A 17,340-nucleotide genomic window follows, 5' to 3' on the forward strand; every position below is an offset into this window, starting at 1 on the left:
GGCAGAAGGGACCTCAGAGATCCCTCATATAAATACCTCTCCTAGAAAAGAGGAAGGAGGTCTGTGTATCTTACTGAGTGCTCAGAAATGAGAGCACTAAACTGGGAGTTCTGTTCTCCAAGGGATCTGAAGTCTAAGTTGATTTCCTCTTATTATAATTAACTGATGTATTAATTTAGCAAACATTCATTGAGTCACTGTTAAGTCACTTAACTAGATGCTACAGAGAAAGAAAAGCTGATTTGGGCAGAGGTATTTATGTAATTAATTATGAAACAAATTAAGTATTATCTGTCAAAAAATGTAATTAAAATATGCTGCTGCTGCTGCTAAGTCGCTTCAGTTGTGTCCGACTCTGTGTGACCCCATAGACGGCAGCCCACCAGGCTCCCCTGTCCCTGGGATTCTCCAGGCAAGAACACTGGAGTGGGTTGCCATTTCCTCCTCCAATGCATGAAAGTGAAAAGTGAAAGTGAAGTCGCCCAGTCGTGTCCAACTCGTAGCGACCCCATGGACTGCAGCCTACCAGGCTCCTCTGTCCATGGGATTTTCTAGGCAGGAGTACTGGAGTGGCTTGCCATTGCTACTTAAAATATGAAGTGGGTTCAAATGAGAGATGTTTATTTGGTCTGGGAATACCAGGGTGAGCCTAAAAGAGAAGATCACATATGAAATGTGTATTGCTGGCTGGGGTAGGATTTAAAAATTTGAGAATGGGGATGGCCATAAGAGGAAAATCTAGGAGTGGTTAAGGCATAGAAATGTCAAGAGATATAGAAAAGTCATTAGTTTTTTTTTCTTTTTAGCCAAAAACAAAAATCAGTAATATATAATCCTTAATATTATGTTATATGTTTATAATATAACAGCTATTATTATATATAATATGGTATGTACAAACAATGTATACTATACATATTTGTATAATTCATTTGTGTGTGTATATATATATATAGTAATATGTTCTATTTTTATTGGATACTGTTAATATAGTATTTTATAGTATTTTAAATGTTTGTAGCATGGTATTATTTATATTCATTTGGCAAAAGCCATGCTAAAAGAATTGGCTATATGGTCAGGAAAAAGAGAAACAGCAGGCTTGAAATTAATTGTTAGGCTATCCATGCTCTCCTTCTGCTCTGCATTTGGTTTCCATGGAAACCTTCCAGAGGACCCTGTAAGTCAGCGACTGACCAAAGCTGGTTTGCTGAGCCCTTTGAAATGAGATGTAAGCTTGAATGTCAGAGAAAATGTTGCAAGTAAAATTGCACCCGCTGAATAATTTTCAAAGTCCATTGAACATAATTAGTCCTATTATCTTCCACCCGTAATTCTATTCCTAGCCATCATATTATCAGGTCCCCGACCACATCCAGATACATGTATATAACTTATATCACTATGTATCTCTTGGGGAGTCACAATTTAAGGTCATTTCAAACATGTAAGTGGGTTTCTTTGGTGGCTCAGTGGTAAAGAACCCGCCTGTCAATGGAGGAGACGCAAGAGACACACATTCAATCCTTGGCTCAGGAAGATCCTCTGGAGGAGGAAAGGGCAACCCACTCCAGTATTATTACCTGGGAAATGCCATGGACGGAGTAGCCTGGGAGGCTACAGTCCATTGGGTTGCAGAGTCAGACACAACTGAGCAGTGATGCAGACATACAAAGGAGATATATAGTGGGCAACTGTTGTTCCTACAGGACGAACCCAGATGCACAAAATGCAGCTCCCTTTATTTTTTCATACCTCGCTTATTTTTATCTTGCACTTCCATTTCTTGCTGGGGTCCAGCCCCGGTGGATCCAGGGTGATTCGAAGGTGGGGGGATGGCGTCTGCGTCTTTGGAAAAATACATATTTAATTACAGATATATAGAGAGATTAGAAACGGATAGTGTAGTAGGAGATAGTGTAGTGGAGAAAAGGAGGCTGAATCCAGATGGGAATTCAGCCAGAGAAATGGGAGCAAGAAAGAAGCGACATGGGAGAATCAGTCTTTCCAGAAACTGATCCAATTTCTTTATTTTGGGGTTTGCTTATATACCTTTTGTTACACATAGGGATGAATACAGAGTCACGCGGGGGTCAGCAGTCCTGACCTTTATCAAAATCAGGTGCTTCACATAAATGTATTAAAAAAAGGTCTTAGGGATATTACATCATCTTCTGGCCATGAGTGAGACCTGCTGACATTTTATGATCCTTTCTTTCTGATAACCAAAAAACTTATTTTTTCCAAGGGTGTTTTTTCTTAAACCAGGCACCACCCTCCAAATAAAGTTGCATTCCTATAGGATGAGGGTGTAGTGAGTTACAATCAAGAAAGGAATTTATTTAACCCAAGGTTAACATGATTAATCTTAAAGGTTAATACTTATTTCTCCTATATGCTTAAAGGTCAATACTTGTTTCTCCTATATGTTTATTCATTATAAGGGCAGGGAACATGGAGATTTAGCAGCAAACATCAGCCCAACAAATGAAAATCCTTTCACCAATGCTCCCCTTAAGATCTATCTAGTCTTAAGATAGTGATAAAGTTACATTTTTGCATGGCAAGGACATAGGGATTTATAATAAAGTACAGTGATCTAATACAAAAGAGAAAATCCATTAACTCAAAAAGTCTAGTATTGCTAACATCAAAAACTACTATATTTCCTTTTCTATATTCAAAATACATTGATTAATATATTCCCAGGTGCCTAAGGATATGGAGGCCTGGCGGCAGTCATTGACTCAACAATGAGAAAAGCCCTATGCTAATTAAGACTCTCAAAATACTCCAAACTCTCTGTGCTGTTTATGGTTGAGAGGTAGTAAACAATCATGTGGCAGGAGTATGGATAATCCTGTCACACAAGCTAGTCTGTCAGCAGAGAGGTTTGACCTGAGACATTCTTGTCCCACCCAGCAGAGGGAATTAGCAGCAATTATTGGCACAACAAATGAAAAACCCTTCACCAATATAATTTCTAACCAACCCACTATATTAATAATTTCTAACTCCCCCAAAGAATTTCCCTTTAGTAAGTCTAAAACATCTCGTGCCTCTCAGGTTGGGAGGCTGTAAACAATCACATGTGGCCTGACGAACCTATACAGGTGGGTTAGATAACCTTCAGAGGAGTTCGTAAGCTGAAACACTCTTGTCACGCCCAGGAATTTTTATTGCCTTGGAGCTGCAAGTTAACTCCTTCTCCGAGAGAAACGGTTATGGGGGAGAGCCCCCCTGTAAAGTCAGAGGTGTAGCTGAGAGCATAAAACAGACTCTGGTTTTGGGGTAGATGCTCGGGAACAGGGGGTTTCCTGAGGCTTGATCACGCCTTTGCATATGCCAAGCCTCCTTCCTCATGACCTTTGCCATGGGCGGAGTTCCTCACACTGGCCCCGGGCAATTTCTGCTAAATGGTTGGTAGGAAAAGTATCCTGGTTACACTGAAGTCCATGAGATTCAAGTTACACTTATTATATTCAAGTTACACTTATTATATTCAAGTTACAAAATTGTTACATTCAAGTTACAAACTTAGTCAATTTTGAACTTTCTACCCTCATCCTTCATTTCCCCAGGGTTGATTCTGAGCTCTGCAATTACAAGGCTACAGCATTGGTAAAGAGTGATGTCCATTTTTCCACTTTGATACACCTTCCTTTGGCCTCCTCTGATATGTACTGTGACCTGTGATGGTGTTTGGTCAACTCTCTCTGCCCCAACATCTGCTGGAAGTAACTCATTCCTACCATGGTCACCCAACAACATTGTTCTCTAACATTGACCTCCAACATCATCATCCGGTGGAGACTCCCCTCATCAGAAACTGGAGACTCCTTTAGATTTCCCCTAAAATCTAATTGCTATAATCCCTTTAAAATTTAATTAATTAGCTGGTAAAAATAATATATTGATAAGTTAAAAGCTCATTTTTATTTTTATTTTATTTTATTTTTTTTTTGAAACCACTCAGATGGTGTCCTCTCCCTCTTACTCTCCCAAAGGAAGAGAAGAACGATCATCAATGGCCAATGGCAGCTGCAGAAGCAACACCAAGGACCGGCTTCACGCTCAGGAGAGAACACTGCACCTCCTCCTCATGGTTTCGGGTGCTCTACACGATCAGAGAAACTTCTCTAGTAACAAACTATAGAAATGATCCCTGAAAGTATAGTCTTAAAAGCTCATTTTTAAAAGAAGTAAGATTACAGCAAGGGTAAGAAGATAATTCAAAGGATGATTGAATATACCTTGAATAGTTTAGGATGGACAGGTACACACTGCTAAATTTAAAATGATAACTAACACGGACCTGCCATATAGCACAGGGAACTCTGCTCAATGTTATGTGGCAGCCTGGATGGAAGAGGGGCTTGGAGGAGAATGGATACATGTATATGTATGGCTAAGCCCCTTCGTAGTTCTCCTGAAAATATCACAACATTGTTAAGAGGCTATACAGCAATATAAGATAAAAAGTTAAGAAAAAATAAAAAAATGAAATCAAGTTGACAAATGAAGCATAAAACTCACAAATATAAATATATTTATTTGATTAAATTCAGTATCAATTATTTGATTTCACATAAAACAACATAATCATTTAGATCAAATCAGTGCATTTAGGACTTTATAGGTTTTATAGTATTTTTTTGCATTTATTTTGCTTATTTCTATATAAAGGTTGAAAGCAACCATTCACATCTAGTTTCAAACTAGAGATAACAATACTTAAGAAATGTACAGTCAACAAGAATAATTTTTTTCTGTTTGTATATAATTCAAGTTTAAGTACCAACAATCTAGATTCAGCATTTCACCTCTGGGCATATACACAAGAGATTTGGAAATATATAGTCCAACAGAAACTTATATATAAATTTTCATAAGAGCACTATTAACAATAATCTAAAGTAGGAACAACCCAGCTCAGTTCAGTTTCAGTTCAGTTGCTTAGTCGTGTCCAACTCTTTGCAACCACATGGACTGGAGCACGCCAGGCTTCCCTGTCCACCACCAATTCCCGGAGCTTACACAAACTCATGTCCATCGAGTCAGTGATGCCATCCAACCATCCTATCCTCTGTTGTTCCCTTCTCCCGCCTTCAGTCTTTCCCAGGGTCCTTTCCAATGAGTCAGTTCTTTGCATCAGGTGGCCAAATTATTGAAGCTTCAGTTTCAACATCAGTCTTTCCAATGAATATTCAGGATTGATTCCCTTTAGGATTGACTGGTTGGATCTCCTTGCAGTCCAAGGGACTCTCAAGAGTCTTCTCCAACACCAAGTTCAAAATTATCAATTCTTCAGCACTCAGCTTTCTTGATAATCCAACTCTCACATCCATACACAACTACTGGGAAAACCATAGCTTTGACCAGATGGACCTTTGTTGGCAAAGTAATGTCTCTGCTTTTTAATATGCTGTCTAGGTTGTTCATAGCTTTTCTTCCAATGAGCAAGTGCTTTTTAATTTCATGGGTGCAGTCACCATCAGCAGTGATTTTGGAGCCCCCCAGAATAAGGTCTCTCACTGTTTCCATTGTTTCCCCATCTATTTGCCCAGACCAGATACCATGATCTTAGTTTTCTGAAAGTTGAGTTTTAAGCCAATTTTTTTACTTTTCTCTTTCACTTTCATCAACAGCCTCTTTAGTTCTTCTTTGCTTTCTGCCATAAAGGTGCCATAAGGGTGGTGTCATTTGCATATCTGAGGTTATCTGCATTCCTGAGGCAGTAACCTTAATAACCTCAGAAACAACCCATATACCCATAAAGTAATGAATGAGTAAAAAATGTACTATATCTACACTGTGCACAATTATTTGGCTATAGAAGGAATGAAGTGCTGGTAGATGCTATGAAGTAGATGAACCTTGAAAGCATGCCAAATGAAAGAAGGCAGATGCAAAAGGCTACATGGTGTATGATTGTATTTACATAAACTGTGCACAAAAGGCAAGTCCATAACAACAGAAAAGCACATTATGGTGTCCTAGAGTGAGGGATGGGAAGAAGTAATGCCTGCAAGTAGGCACGAGGGATCTTTCTAAAGTTATAGAAATGTTCTAAAATTGGATTGTGGTATTGGTGGCAAAACTGTGAAATTACTAAACTGTATACTTTAAGATGGTGGGTCTTATGATGTGTGAATTATATCTCAAGAAATTTGTTATTTAAAAGTCAATAGTCTAGGTTCTTTTAACACATTATTCCAGCCACTTTAAATCATACTAATTAAGTGAAAGTAATTAAAATAATGCTAACTCTTCATATTTACAGAAAAATTTACAATTCAAAACCAAATTTGCACATACATTATCTCATGTGAAATTCATAAAACTATAATGTGAAAGGTATCATCTCAGGTTTACAGATAAAGAAATTTGGTGATCATCAGACAATTTGAGTAACTTGTTCATTCTCACACACCAGTCATTGTGTGGTCAGGATTTAAACCCAGATGTTATGATTAAAAAATCTTACACTTTAAGTACCACACAGCAATCATGAGCCCTATAATTGTTCTGAGGAAGAACCAACCATTGAGACATTAAATGTCAGGAATGAAAACATTAATGTAGCATCAGGTCTTTACTTTTCATAGATAATAAGTTGAATGTTTTCTAGTGTACCAGGTAGCTCTTCCAGAATGGTCCTTGGCATAAGTTTCATCATCTTCAACACAGAGACCAACTGGCTATGTCAAAAATCAAAAAAAGTATTAGAGTCCTTAAACTAATTAATGAGAAAATGATGTTATCTGTAAGCCTTAGGGACTTAAAACAGACTTCATGGAATCTGTTCCCTTAGAGATGCCAGTTCTATTTAAGCCTCTGATACCCCCTCTTGAGGGAGGCTTAAGAGCCTAGAGAAAGGATCAATGACTCAATGAGCTCTAGATTGGGAATCTATTTGCACAGACCCTGACCAGCTTAAGGACAGAAACACAGCAACACCACAAACCTAAAGACCCCAGGATCAAGCCAGTTTGTAGTCCTTTCTTGACAAAGTGACAATAAAAGCATCCATAAGAGGGACCAGAAGAACAGAGAAGTGTAAAACTGTACTGACTTGGACCACAACACTGTTTTTATGACAGTATAAGCCTACATGTTTATTATAACATATAGTTTCCTTTCTTTTTCCCTGTATCTTTTCCTATCACTTTCTCACTCCTCTCTGCCCTTTCTGCTATATAACTTCCTTATTCTATTTTTTCCCCATTTGCTCTAAGTAGACGCTAAGACATTTTCACTCTTTTGTCATGGAATATAAACAGAAATATATTTGTTTCACCTTAGTTCTTAACCTGCTCAGTCATATATATTACGTGTCATTTTTCTAGTTTAGTCTAAGTAGTGATTCCTCATCATTTTGATGGCTGTGACCCCTTTTAAGAACCCAAGAATATTTATGGACATTTTCCCAGAAAAAATATGTGTCTGTGTGTGTGTGTCTGCGTGTATCTCCCTCACCATCCCCCCCTACACAACACGCTGAAAATGATATCAAGGGATTAAGTAGAACTGATTCAGATCAACCACAACACACCTTGGCCCTAAATTCTAATCCTGAATCTAAGACATTGGGCACTTTTGTCCTCTCTTGACCTTTATTTTTTCAAATACAATTCGAGACACAAACTGAGTTTGTCTTTTTGTCTCCTTCCAGATTTAGCCATGTAGGATTTACTCTGCATTAGTTTTGATATATGTCTACTCTCTGGCTCTCCTTTGTATGATGATAATAAAGATATGTTTACAGTTAAGGAATTGTGCCATAGAATTATTCATTAGAACATTAAGATTTGGGCTCCTGGATTGTTAAATTGTTCTCTGGCCTAACTGTTCTCATGAGTTTTAAGAGAAGAAATTAAAAATAACCACTTTAATATATTTACAGTGTTCTTGTCCCTGGAGAGTCATTCAAATGATTAACATTGCTTGGTATGTCATTTCCTGGTATTCACTTCAATGCTATTATACACAGAGTAAACATTCAGCCTGATAGGTCTTTTTCTATCCATTTTATTGTCTGACTCACTTTATAGCCTTACAACGGTATGAGGCTTCTTTTTCACCAACACAAAACCTGGACTGAGACTTTTAAAAACTCAGAAATAATTATAGACCAACTGTAATCAGGTGACTCATGCTTAGCAAACAGCTCACCAGATCTCTGTTTTGGTGGGGAGAGAGAGTGTCAGAAATTACTATCTGGTAATCATACATAATGTGGCAATTTATTTAATCTTCTATTACGCAGTTTACTCTTCTGAGACACTTTCATTTTCAGTCGTAAGTAATATGGCAAATTATTATTCCATTTACTCTTCTGTAAGTGAGGAATAATAATACAACTACTACAGATGGTTGTTAAGAGGATTAAATATGTTAATGTATATAAAGGGCTGATTATTAGTTATTATTTATTTAATTTACTGATTTTCAATAGTACATTGGAACCAGATAATAATGTGAGGAATGGTGAGGGGAAGGAATGAAGACAGGACCTGTAATTCCCTAGACTTCTCAAGTGCTCCCAGTTCCTCTCTTGTGTTTTACATTTTGTACTCATCTATATTTTAATAAATGCAAGGAGCAATCTTCCATTTTTTGGTTACATCTTTATCCCTGAACTTCTCTTTGGTTTCAGAGTCATGCATTCAGCTCCACTTTGGACATCATCAATTGCTTGGTCCATACGTTCCTCAAAGTCAATAGATATGGGAACAATTCTATTATTTACCTTAAAAATAGATTTTCATTCTATAATTCACTTAGTCCCATATTTCATTGAATAGCACTACCATCCACCATGTTGAATTAAGAGAATAATTTAGCATTATAGGAATGAGACTTTTTTCAATGTCTAAACTTTTGCTAATTTTGTATTATTGCGTGTTATAATTTCTCTTCGCTGATATGAAAACTTTCCCCTTTCTCCTCTTGGATCAATAGAACGTATTCTTTTTATTCAAAACTTCAATGAAAATAAAATCAAAACATGTTATCTAAAAAAGGCATGGTCTAAAGTTTTATGATTTATTTTATCATAAAAATTTTATATATCTTATTATTCCCTGAGGCAATGAAGAAAAAAAGCTGAAGGATGTGAGTATGATGGATTCCTCAAAGTTAATAATCTGTTTTTCTGATTCATTTCTCACTCATCACACATGGTAGTCTTGATTTTACACTTAAAAGTTGCTTTCCCTTTGCATATTAAAAAAAAAAAAACTGTTTAGGATGTTAAATTAAGTTCATCTGATTTCATATGGTTGCTTCAGGAGCAGAAAATATCCTGTTTCAGATAGTTCATGAAATTTGTTATTTCTGAATCTCTTTTAGAGAATACCAAAAAACCTCTCCAGAATGTTATGAAATATTCTTTATTTTCAGTGATTTACTTTATCCATAGTTTTTGAAATTTTTTTGTATGTACATTTGTGCAATGCTAATTAGAATCTTCAAATTTAGTTAAATTGAATGAATTATAAAAGTTAATCCATATCTCTTCCCTACTTAGATCAGAAATAGGATACGTAATATATCCAAATATTTTAGTAAAGAAAAACTTATTGCCATTTTAGGCAGTTTCTTTTACCAATATCTTCCATATGGATGTAGATGAAAATGTGGACACTACAACACCTCATGATTAAAGGAAGGGCATGCTGGAAAGAATACAGTGTATTGTGTATTTTTGATGACAGTCCAAATACACAAAGATGCTTCGATAGGCTTGGGTGATGGGTGAATACTAAAACTATGAAACTGGACACCTATAAACTATGTATGTAGGAACCTGTGTTTTCATTAAAACAGACATAAAAAATGGTTTCAGCACTAAATAACAGAAACCAGTGTGAAAACATCTTTTTAGCTTCACATACAAATAATTCAATTTCAGATCACAGTGTTCTCAAAGTTGCTTTGAAAGTTCATGAAATGTAAAAGTGCACTGGCAGAAATAGAATAAGGAATGCAGGGTAACAGCTCTCATTGTTTAACTGTCTGGAATGTTTAACAATAATAGACAGGAAGAGTACAGTGAAACAAAAATTGCAAAGGAGGGACTCAGTGACAACTTGGCAAGGGTGTTTATGGAGAAATCCAAATTAAAAAAAAATGAATGACCGAGCCACATTGTCTTGTCCTCTCAGTTTAGAAAATACAATAATATTTTCTCGTATCTGCATTTCCATAATTATTTTTCTCCTTTTCCAATTACAGTGTAATGGATTTGGAATCCTTGGAGTCTAATTCTGGATCTTCCATGAGTTATATATGAGAAATTCAACAAATTACTTAATCTCTCTGAATCATAATTTCATCATCTATGAAATAGAAATATTATTCCTATCTTATATACAGGACTCTGTTACTGTTTAGTCACTCAGTCGTGTTCCATTCTTTGTGACACTATGGACTGTAGCCCTCCAGGCTCCTCTGCCAGTGGGATTTCCCAGGCAAGAATACTGGAGTGGGTTGCCATTTCCTTCTCCAGGGGACCTTCCCTTATCAGACTCTATTAAGGCTTAACTCGAAAATGGTCATAAAAATCCTCTGTAAACTGTAAACATGCCTCATTTTTTCCTTTTCTTTTCTCTACTCTATTTTGTTTTCCTTCCTTTTCTCTTTCTTTTCCTTCATCAGTTTCCAAGGCTTCTACTCTCTTTGTCACTTGCTCCTCTCTAGCTGATAATAAAACAATGTCTGTCCTGTCCATATACCAGCCTGCCTTCAGTCCTTACCCCAGAGACGGCACCTCCTTCTGGGGTATTTGCTATTCTTGATGTCTCAATCACAATAAGCATTATCCTTCCATGAATAGAACCTATGATCGTCTTTCTTTTTATGAATCTATTGGTAGCAAGCTGTGGATTTTGATGCTGTGGGTCATTAACTTACTGTCACTTCCCTTCTTTCCAGGACAAAAATCTAACTTTTGTGGAGATAAAGAATCACACTTTGGTTAAAGAGTTCATCCTGTTGGGTATCCCTCGAACCCAGGGGCAGACAGTTGTGCTCTTTGTGGTGTTCTTAATCTTCTACGTCTGCACTCTGCTAGGAAATCTGCTTAACCTGCTAGCTGTGGTGTCTGATTCCCGTCTCCACACTCCTATGTATTTCTTTCTTTGTAACCTCTCTGTGCTGGACATTGGTTTCTCTTCTGTGAGCACCCCAAAGATGTTGGCCAACCTGCTGGTGAAGAGCCAGGTCGCCTCCCTGGGTGGCTGCATGTCCCAGGTCTTCTTTTACCATTGCCTAGGCTGCACGAAGTCTCTGCTCTACACGGTAATGGCATATGGCTGATTTGCTGCGATCTGCAACCCGCTGCGTTATGCCGTCATCATGAACCGTCAGGCGTGTGCCCTGCTGGTGGGTGGCACCTGGGCTATTAGCTTTTTCCACGCCACAAGTCTCACTACACTGACCTTCCAATTGCCATACTGTGGGTCTAATGAGATAGGTTATTTCTTCTGCGACATCTTTCCTGTTGTCAAATTGGCCTGTAGTAACACACTCATCGAGATGGTGAGCCTCACCAACACTGGCCTCGTGCCCAGGATCTGTTTCCTCCTACATGCGCATCGTCACTGCAGTGGTAAAGACGCATGCGGCTGAGGGGTGGCACAAGGCATGGTCTACCCATGTGTCCCACCTCTCTGTGGTCACTCTGTTCTTTGGGCCCTGTGCTCTTGTCTATACCCAGCCGTCTTTGAGTGAGGTGCTGGTCACTCCAGTGCAGATCTTTGCAGGTGTAATCTCCCCCATGCTGAATCTCACAATCTACACTTAGAGAAACAAAGATGTCAAGGGAGCCCTGAAGAAACTGGTTGGAGGGTAGATTGTTTCAGAAGGAGGTCACTAGTCACTTGTGGGTAAAGATGATTCTTTTCCCCTCCTCATTTGTATGTAAATTAATTTTCAAAATATATCTATGACAGTTGTAAAGATCTTTTTGCAGTAAAGAAAGTGGGGAAGCAACTCTAGCTGATCCAAACTGGTGGCATTTTCCCCATCTCAGAGACTAGGCATCAGCAAATATTTTTTCTAAAGGTCCAGGTAGTAGGTATTTTGGGAACCAGAGGATCTCTGTCACATATACAAAATTCTGCTATGGTAGAATGAAAACAGTCATAGAATGACTGAATAAACATGAATGAATGAAAAAAGAGAAGGCTTAATCCAGTGAAATTCCATTTACACAAATAGGCTACAGGCAGGATATTCCTCACAAGCCATAGTTTGCTGATCTCTGTCAGAGGTTACTTGAATTTGAAATCAGTTTTTTTCAAGGCTACGTTGATAGTGGTTTAAGACTGGACTTTGACGTGGGCTGAGTCCCACCAGCGCACAAGCTGATCAAGGACGATCAAGGAAGGGATGGGTGTCAGGAACACAGGGAGCACACCTTGGAGAGAAGTTCACAGCGTCTCAGTGAGGCCTGCTATTGCTACAGGCTCATCTGAACATGACCCATGCTAAAGTTTGGCCACCTGATGCAAAGAAGAGAAACCCTGATGCTGGGAAAGACTGAGGGCAGGAGAAGAAGGGGGTGACAGGGGATGAGATGTTGGCTAGCATCACCGACTCAATGGACATGGGTTTAAACAAACTCCAGGAGACAGTGAGGGATAGGGAAGCCTGGCGTGCTGCAGACCATGGGGTTGCAGAGAGCCTGACATGACTTAGTGATTGAACAACAACAATGCCAAAAATCATCAGCTTCCCAGGTGGCTCAGTGGTAAAGAATCTATCTGCCAAGCAGGAGATGCAGGTTCAGTCTCTGGGTCGGGAAGATCCTCTAGAGAAGGAAATGGCAACCCACTTCAGTACTCTTGCCTGGGAGATCCCATGGACAGAGGAGTTTGGCAGGCTACAGTCCATAGGGCTGCACAGATTAGACACAATTTAATGATTAAACAACAGCAACAATGCCTAGAAATGTACTGATACCTTTGGTCCTGGTACTAGAAATGGTTTGCGGCCAGTTTTCGTAGGCTTGAAGGTCACAGAGGTCATTAGTAGTAGTAGTGTTAGTCACTCAGTCATGTCTAGCTCTTTGCGATCCCACAGACTGTGGCCTGCCAGGCTCCTCTGTCCATGGGATTCTCCAGGCAAGTGGGCTACCATTTCTTCTCCGAGGGATCTTCCCGACCTAAGGACTGAACCCGAGTCTCCTATATTGCAGGCAGATTCTTTGCTGTCTGAATCACCAAGAAAAGAACTATCTGTCTGAAATCTTGGTGTCCAGTCTAGGAAGTAAGAGAACCAAAAAAATGACTCAAGAGAAGTTGTCTGCATATGGAAAAATAGTACTGAGAGGAACTTGGGACAATTGGAAGTTGTCAGGCATTATCCTCACATCTGTTCTTAAGTCCATTGAACTTTTTATTCCTAGAGGTTGTTTGTTTTTTTTTTTTTAATCTGCTACTTTCATCTCCTGAGAGGGACCATTGCCTTACATCTCCTAGAACATACTGTTTCAAATGAACTAATAGTGGAGAAACTTTGACAGCATTTCTAATTCTTCCTAATATCATCCTATGATATCATATTTTATACGTATTAAAATCCCTTCTTAGTACAGTTGCTTATTTTCCTGTTAACAACACTGTGTTCATCGCACCTTCTGTTTCCTCTAGTGCACATGCCATAGGTAGTATTGAGTAAAGGATGTCATCCAACAAGTCCTAGAATATGAAATTGAAAGGTATCAATGTGTCTTGCTGTATCGAAACTCAGAGCACCCAAAGTTAATCACAGGAAGGAAAATCTTCAGTCCTTTTACAAAACGGTCTCAGATTTGTCCCTCTGTGTCTCACTTTTTCCTTGTTGGCTCTCACCCATGGATTAATCAGAGGTACACATGTTGCAGGTTGACAGTCTGAACTGGTTTAGGCAAGACATTTTTTTCTCTGATTAAAAAAAAATGATGTTATTAGAAGGATAGCAATAGAAACAAGGGATACGAAAACTGAGAACAAGTAAATGTAAAAAACAGATTGAGATGTGAAGGCAGATATCACTCTCTCAGCAATGACTTCTTTATGAAAGCGCCTTCTCTTGGGGAAGGGGGGTTCAGGATTGGGAACTCATGTACACCTGTGGCTGATTCATGTCAATGTATGCCAAAACCAATACAGTATTGTAAAGCAAAATAAAGTAAAAATAAAAAGAAAAAAAAGAAAAGAAAAGAGAATAAAGAGCAGAAAAAAAAAAAAAAAGATGTAAAATTGTGCTAGCAAAGAGATGTGGCCTGAAAACACAAACCTCCAGGAAATGAAGTACTAAGAGTAAGATAGGAGCTGTCAGTGTTCAGCTAGAGAATGTGTATGGGGGAGGTACAGTGAATTTCCAGACAGGAATAGCAACTTTACTCCAACACAAAGAAATACAAAAGGTGGAGGAAAGAAGTCATCTATTTGTTCAATAGACGTTTATTGAGCAGTCTTATATCCAAGGCACAATCTAAATGCTATTAATCCTGAAATACTGTCAAGTCTAAAATCACTAGGGGGCTATTGACAAACCAGATGCAGAAATGTCAGAAAGCCAAAAGAGCAAGGTATATGAGAAACGGTTGTTGGAAATTAGATTGTTTAGACAAAGAGAAAGCAGATATAACCAAGGATCTCAAATTTGTAATGGGATGTTGAATGGAAAAAGGGTTAGATTCTATTGGTAATGTGCAAAGAGTAAAACAAGGAACATTTGCTAGAAAACTCAAGGAGGTAGGCTTTAAATGGAGGAGATAATTACTACAGAATGGTCTGCTTGGAGAGTGTCATTCTTGGCCCAGAAGCACTGGAGTGCATTCTAGGTTTGACAGAGGATATTCTAAATTATTCAGCAGCCTTTTCAAATTGAGGGTTTCAAAACCCACAGAAATTTCCTGGAAATGATCCTTGCACTTCATATCAGTAAGGAGAGCAGTGGCGTACTTTTTTCAATATGTTTTTTTTTTTTTTTTGAATGAGCCAACAAAAGTATTTTAATGCATTTTTCCCTAAATAAAAGCCTTGAAAGCCTCTGTGTGTGGTTTGAATAAACAAGAGCAGCAATTTGAGGCTATGAGACTATACGCTCACGATTTGGTCACTGATTTGTTGATGTGTGTGCTTAGTCACTCAGTTGTATCCAGCTCTCTCCATCCTCATGGACTGTGGCCTGCCAGGCTCCTCTGTCCATGGAATTCTCCAGGCAAGAATACTGGAGTGGGTTGCCATTTCTTCCTCCAGGGGATCTTCCACCCAGGGATTGAACTGGAGTCTCCTGTGTCTCCTGAATTGCCTGCAGATTCTTTACTTTCTGAGCCTCTGGAAAGCCTGATTTGTTGATATTGTGCAAAAATAACAATTGATTACTCCCTGTCTTTAAATTGTTTGTCTCAACTGTTTATATGTAATTTTATTCACTTTGGACTAATGGTTAAAAAGAGGAAGCATGAGGAAAAATGATACTGAGATTGAAACTAATACAGAGGGTAAATGTGTGCGTGCTCAGTCGCTGTGGTTTCTGACTCTCTGCAATCCTATGGACGATAGCCGGCCAGGCTCCTCTCTTTATGGGGCTTTTCCAGGCAAGAATATTGGAGTGGGTTTCCATTTACAGAAGATAGATAGATTGACATAAATAACACATTTGGCTCACGTTGAACTTCAGAAATTGTACTCATCAAATTTTGGTCTCTGGTTTAAAATCAACTTTAAGATATATAGCAACAATTATAACAAAGGTTTTCTTTCTTTTCCTGAGGATATAGACTTTGCACCTGGTTTTTAAAATAACTGATAAGTGTTTACAAATAAAAGACTGAATCTTTCACTTTTTAACATTATTTTTACTTAAAAATTTAGGCAGTGGGTTTTAAAAACTATTTTTGTCCATGTGTATGTCCTAACACTCAATGACATTTTAGTCTGTACTTTTTGTACATGTTTGGTAAACTAGCCAAACATAACATAGTAAGACATTAAAAAGAAATGTGGTAATAAATTATTTGTTGTTTTCCATAATCAATTCAAGATAAATTAATAGGGTACATTCTTTAATCGTTAGAAATATATACATATATGTTTTATATATTATTTAAAATTAATAACATTTTTCATTTATTACAGTTTTAAAAATTATTTTTCTTGTGGAATATCTTGAGTATTAAAATAAAAAATAAATTATCACATGTGAAATGAATTGCCAGTCCAGGTTTGATGCATGATGAGGGTGCTCAGGGCTGGTACACTGGGATGACCCAGAGGGATGGGGTGGGAGGGAGGTGGGAGGGGGGTTCAGGATGGGGAATACATATACACCCATGGTGGATTCATGTCAATGTATGGCAAAACCAATACAATATTATAAAGTAAAAATAAATAAATAATAATTAAAAAAAAAGAATATTAGTAAATTCATGGGAGCTTTTCAGCCAGTACAGGATATAGAATATAATCTAGAAGTTCCTTTTGTGTAATTTTGTCATCCTCATCCTCTCAGCAGTTGTTAGCTGAATTTTTGTTAAGAAAACATTTTCCTTTTATTTATGGATTTGCCACTATGAGTGCATATGAACAATATACTATTTTTTTTCTTCAGGTTTTAAAATTTGTTTAAAAAAACTAACGTGATTGCCTTTATTCCCATCAAACTTGTTTTTGAGATTGATCAATCTTAACCTATATGGTGTTTTACTCGGTAATAATCTTTGCAGCAGTATATCTATTTTCTTAGTATTTTAACAAGGTCAGAATTTAGCTTCATTCATCTTTTTGCTTTTGGTTTTCTTCATTTCATTAGTCTATGCTTTTATTTACTTATTTTAGTTCTTTGAAAATTAGTTGGCTGTCTCCACATAAAAGATCAGTTCTCACATTTCCAACATTTGTGTTCAAGAGTCAAGTTTTTTGACTTCCTTTAAGTAAGAGAAGTTCCAGAGTCAGCAAACATATTTTGTGCTTAGTTGCACATAGTAGTATAAGTTATTAATAAATACTTGCTGATCAATACATTAATAGAATTCCGGGAAAGTCATGTGGAGAACAATTCCTCATTCGGGGAAGTCAACTTTGCCAATTGAGAATTCTGCTTTTAGGAGAATCTGATATAGGAAATTATATTTCCAAACCAAAGTATCATAGAAAAGTGTATGGGCTAAAGAAAAATTGAGATAAAGTATATGAAATTGGATATTTAAAAGCATGAGATATATGGTTGCTATTTCTTATTCTAAAAGTATACCCTGAAACTGGGGAAATGGTTTCTGCATATGTCCTAAGGTTGAGCTGTACCTCTTAGCTTTTCTCTAACTTCCCCAGGTCATTAACAGAA

General features: G+C 37.7%; 1 protein-coding gene and 1 non-coding gene across 2 annotated transcripts; one reads left to right on the forward strand and one right to left on the reverse strand.

Moving 5' to 3' along the window:
- The first annotated feature begins 1,054 nt into the window (after positions 1-1,054).
- Positions 1,055-11,634, forward strand: LOC120874880 (putative olfactory receptor 10D4). Its single transcript, XM_040256561.1, is given in 3 exon segments — positions 1,055-1,180; positions 4,008-4,142; positions 10,939-11,634. Coding segments are annotated over 3 exon segments (957 nt in total).
- On the reverse strand, positions 3,968-4,181 carry LOC120874897. The gene has a single exon (XR_005723738.1). It is a non-coding gene; the product is annotated as a small nucleolar RNA U3 (small nucleolar RNA).
- Positions 11,635-17,340: the final 5,706 nt, after the last annotated feature.

This window comes from Oryx dammah, unplaced genomic scaffold (assembly GCF_014754425.2).
Source record: "Oryx dammah isolate SB20612 unplaced genomic scaffold, SCBI_Odam_1.1 HiC_scaffold_15, whole genome shotgun sequence".
In the NCBI taxonomy this organism is placed as follows: domain Eukaryota; kingdom Metazoa; phylum Chordata; class Mammalia; order Artiodactyla; family Bovidae; genus Oryx; species Oryx dammah.